Source organism: Ursus maritimus, unplaced genomic scaffold (assembly GCF_017311325.1).
Source record: "Ursus maritimus isolate PB19 unplaced genomic scaffold, ASM1731132v1 scaffold_14, whole genome shotgun sequence".
NCBI lineage: Eukaryota > Metazoa > Chordata > Mammalia > Carnivora > Ursidae > Ursus > Ursus maritimus.
Window position 1 is genome coordinate 57242081 of NW_024423786.1, and position 3252 is coordinate 57245332.

General features: G+C 67.9%; 1 protein-coding gene across 1 annotated transcript in view; it reads right to left on the reverse strand.

Moving 5' to 3' along the window:
• The window catches only part of ARHGAP45 (Rho GTPase activating protein 45), a 15672-nt gene that overhangs the window by 8600 nt on the left and 3820 nt on the right, over window positions 1-3252 (reverse strand). Inside the window, exons 4-12 of the mRNA XM_040628310.1 lie at window positions 3096-3180; window positions 2941-3013; window positions 2715-2781; window positions 2475-2612; window positions 2338-2402; window positions 2062-2172; window positions 1892-1972; window positions 377-559; window positions 51-188 (exon numbers count right to left, since the gene is read on the reverse strand). Coding sequence (XP_040484244.1) covers window positions 51-188; window positions 377-559; window positions 1892-1972; window positions 2062-2172; window positions 2338-2402; window positions 2475-2612; window positions 2715-2781; window positions 2941-3013; window positions 3096-3180 — 941 coding nt within the window. The remainder of the gene's footprint in view (window positions 1-50; window positions 189-376; window positions 560-1891; window positions 1973-2061; window positions 2173-2337; window positions 2403-2474; window positions 2613-2714; window positions 2782-2940; window positions 3014-3095; window positions 3181-3252) is intronic.

Sequence of the window (3252 nt, forward strand, 5' to 3'; positions counted from 1 at the left end):
CCCCCCCCCCCCCCGTGCTGGAGCACGGGCTCCGGACGCTGGGCACGCACCGACTTGATGGTCTGGTCAGTCTGCCGGATGACCTCCTGGATCTGCCGCAGCACCGTCACCTTGGTGTCCTCCAGCTCCTGCTTCTGCGTCTTGGCGTCGGCCACACACGTCCGGTAGGTGGCCATGGCCTCCTCTGCCTAGAGGGGGCGAGGGGGTGCACAGAGCCCTCAGCCGGGTCCAGGCCCTCCGCCACCAGGCCCGCCGCAGAAACCCAGGCAGCAGCGGAGGGGGGGGAGCCGTTCCTGCAGGGTCCACCTCTGCCCCGTGTCCGGGGCCGCGGCCTCTGGGACCTGCCCTCCACGGGCCCCTCCCCGTCCACGCTCACCTTGTTCTTGGCCTCCTCCTCCAGACGCCGCCGCTTGTCCAGGGTCTTGGAGGCGGCGGCCCCGGGCCCGGTAACCGCCTGCTCCTCCTCGGCCTTGGCCGCCAGGAAGCGAGCCTTGCCGTGGTCCTCACAGCGCTGCGTGTAGCCCTGCTTGGCCTTGCGCAGGTTGGACTCCGCCTCTTGCTGTGGGCACGGGGGTGAGGACGCCGGTCCAGAGCCGTCCTCGGCTGGGCCTGGTCCCCCGACCCACAGCCAGGCACCGCAGCGCCCACACGCACCCAGCCCACCGCCCGGCCCAAGAGCTGATGGCAGGAGACCAGGAGGGGACGCCTGCGTGGGACCCCGGGAGGATCCTTGCAGCCCCCCGAGCGGGAACCCAAGCTCGCAATCCGCCTAGGCCCACGCCCGCCCCCACCAGAGTGGCAGCCACGCTTCCGTCTCTCACTTCCCCTCGTACGCAGGAGAACGGTGAGGCCGCCCTGGCAGGAAGCCAGGCACCCTCAGGCTCGGCAGGAAGAGCGCTCTGTCAGAAACCCAGTGGGCCTTCTGGGGGCCACACCGTGCAGCCTACACATCAGAGGCTTGAACGTCAACGAGCTTGTACAAATACCAGGAGAAGCCGTGCGGCATATGTAAAAACAGTCTCGGTGTGGGGAGGCCTTAAACGCATGACACAAAAGACAGCTGACCCTCACAGGCTTCTGCCCAGAAAAACAGACTGAAGGTAAAATCAGAAGTCAAAACAAGCCAGGTGTGGGGGGTGGTCTGTAGCTCCCATCAGCAAGGGTGGAGTTCTCTACCACGTCAAGAGCCCTGGCAAATCAACAAGAAATAGACCCCCCGTCCAATCCAAAGTGAGCGAAGGACAGGCAGTGAGCGTTCGGGGGAAGAAAGCAGCGGTGGCTCAGGAGAGGCTCGCAGCCTCTCACCCCCCAGCCAGCGCGCTCTGGCGCCCACCGGAGACAAAGGTCCTGTCACTCGTCCGACAGCTGGGCCCAAGCGGTCACAGCACTGGTGTCCGAAACACCAACAGCCCAGCAATGACCAGAATGTCCACCAGATGGATCTAGTGAAACCAGCCAAGTGGCCTCTACAGCTGTGACAGGGACGGGACGCGGCTTGCGGAAGGGGGTGTCAAAGGCCAGGAGCAGAAGGGTGAGCCCTTGCGGAGGGCACAGAAGGGGAGGCGCGTTTGCTGGCGGCGCTGGAAGGAGCTGGGGGTGGATGCCGCAGGCCCTGTTAGCAGAGCTGAAAAGCAAGCAAGGATACTAGTAGCTTCAGGAAAGTCAAACAGAACTGTGGGAAAGGGAAACGCGGAGGAACCCGGCGTGCTCCAGACCTGGGAGAGCCTCAGACTCCCGCCAGCCCGACCCGCTCTGGACTCCTGCCTGCACAGCCGGCAGTGGCGGGCCTGCTCCCGCTTGTGGCACCACGGCCAGCCCCGTGCGGGCGCAGGAGGCCACACCGCCAGCCTCCTCTTGCCACTCCCCGCCCCGCCCCCACTGGCGGGCGTACCAGCTTCCTCTGGGCGCGGTGCCACGACTCCTTAATCTCCTTCCTGCGCTTCTCATGCTCAAGCCGCCTCAGGTTCAGGGGCTGGGGGGACAAGGTGTGAGCAGGCGGAGGCCCCGGCGCAGCCCCGCCCCACTGAACCCCACCCACCGCCTGCCTGCCCGCCCGCGCACCTGCATGAGGGTCTGGGTCTGCAGCGTGCTCACTGCCTGCACCATGCAGTGGCCAAACTCCAGGTCCTGCTCCAGCGCCAGGGAGTAGATGGACAGGAGGGGCATGTGGGGCTGTGGGGGGAAGGGCGGCAGTCACAGGGGCGGGCGGGGTGGGGGGGGCACATGGCCTCCCCACCCCAGCCTCCCCGGCTCCCTCCACTGCCGTCAGCATCCCCAGCGCAGGTGGGAGACCCCTTCCCTCTGCCCGCCCCCCCCCCGCCCGGCCCGGGCCCCCACCTCCTGCAGGAAGCTCTGTCTGCAGTTGTGCACGATCTTCTGCAGGCCTTTGGCGAAGTCCATCTCTGCGGGGGAAGCGGTGTGAGCGCAGGGCCGCGGGGGCGGGCCCCCACCACAGCCCACCTGGCCGCCCTTACCCAGCGCTGTCCGCTTCTCCAGGTAGCCGATGAGGTCTTTCATGTACCTGGCCATGTTCTTGGCATACTGCAGTGCCGCGTCCACGCCCCCCTCACAGCGCTGCAGGAGCATGTCCACCTCCTCGGGGGCCAGGCAGCCTGCGGGCCATCCGCTTAGCCCGGCCCAGCGCCCCCAGCCCTGCCCCCCGCCCTCGGCCCCCCCTACGAGCACGGCCCGTCTGCAGCTCAGGGGACGCTCACCCGCCTCGCAGTCGTCCGTGCTGGGGGCGGCGCCCTCACCGCCGGGGCCGTACAGGTTCTCCATGGTCTGTGCCCCAGAGACACGGGGGAGTCTGCCGCGTGCTGGGCTCTGTTGGATGCCCGCCCCGCAGGAGACCGCCACCGCCCCCCACCCTGGATGGACACAGGCGTGCCCCCCCACTGCGCCAGCCTGGCCCCGTGCAGCATCCAGGCCACCCCTGCTCACCTGGCTGGGGTCCCCAGGGGGCACTGACAGGAGAGTGCTGCTGTCCACCTCCCCCATGAGGAACTCGGACACACTGCAGGGCAGGGCAGGGTCAGCATCAGGAGACACACGGGCCCTGCGCCCCCAGCCCCGCTCGTAGGCCCCGCGGTGCTCACGTGTTGCTGAAGGAGACAGCGATGGTCTCCAGGGCCTTCTCAAACTCCTGCTTGTCGGACTCATTGTTGCACTCATAATGGAAGCCTGGTGGGCAGAGACAAGGATGAGGGGGCTTGGCCCACGCCGGGACGTGACCACCCCCCCCCCCCCCCCGTA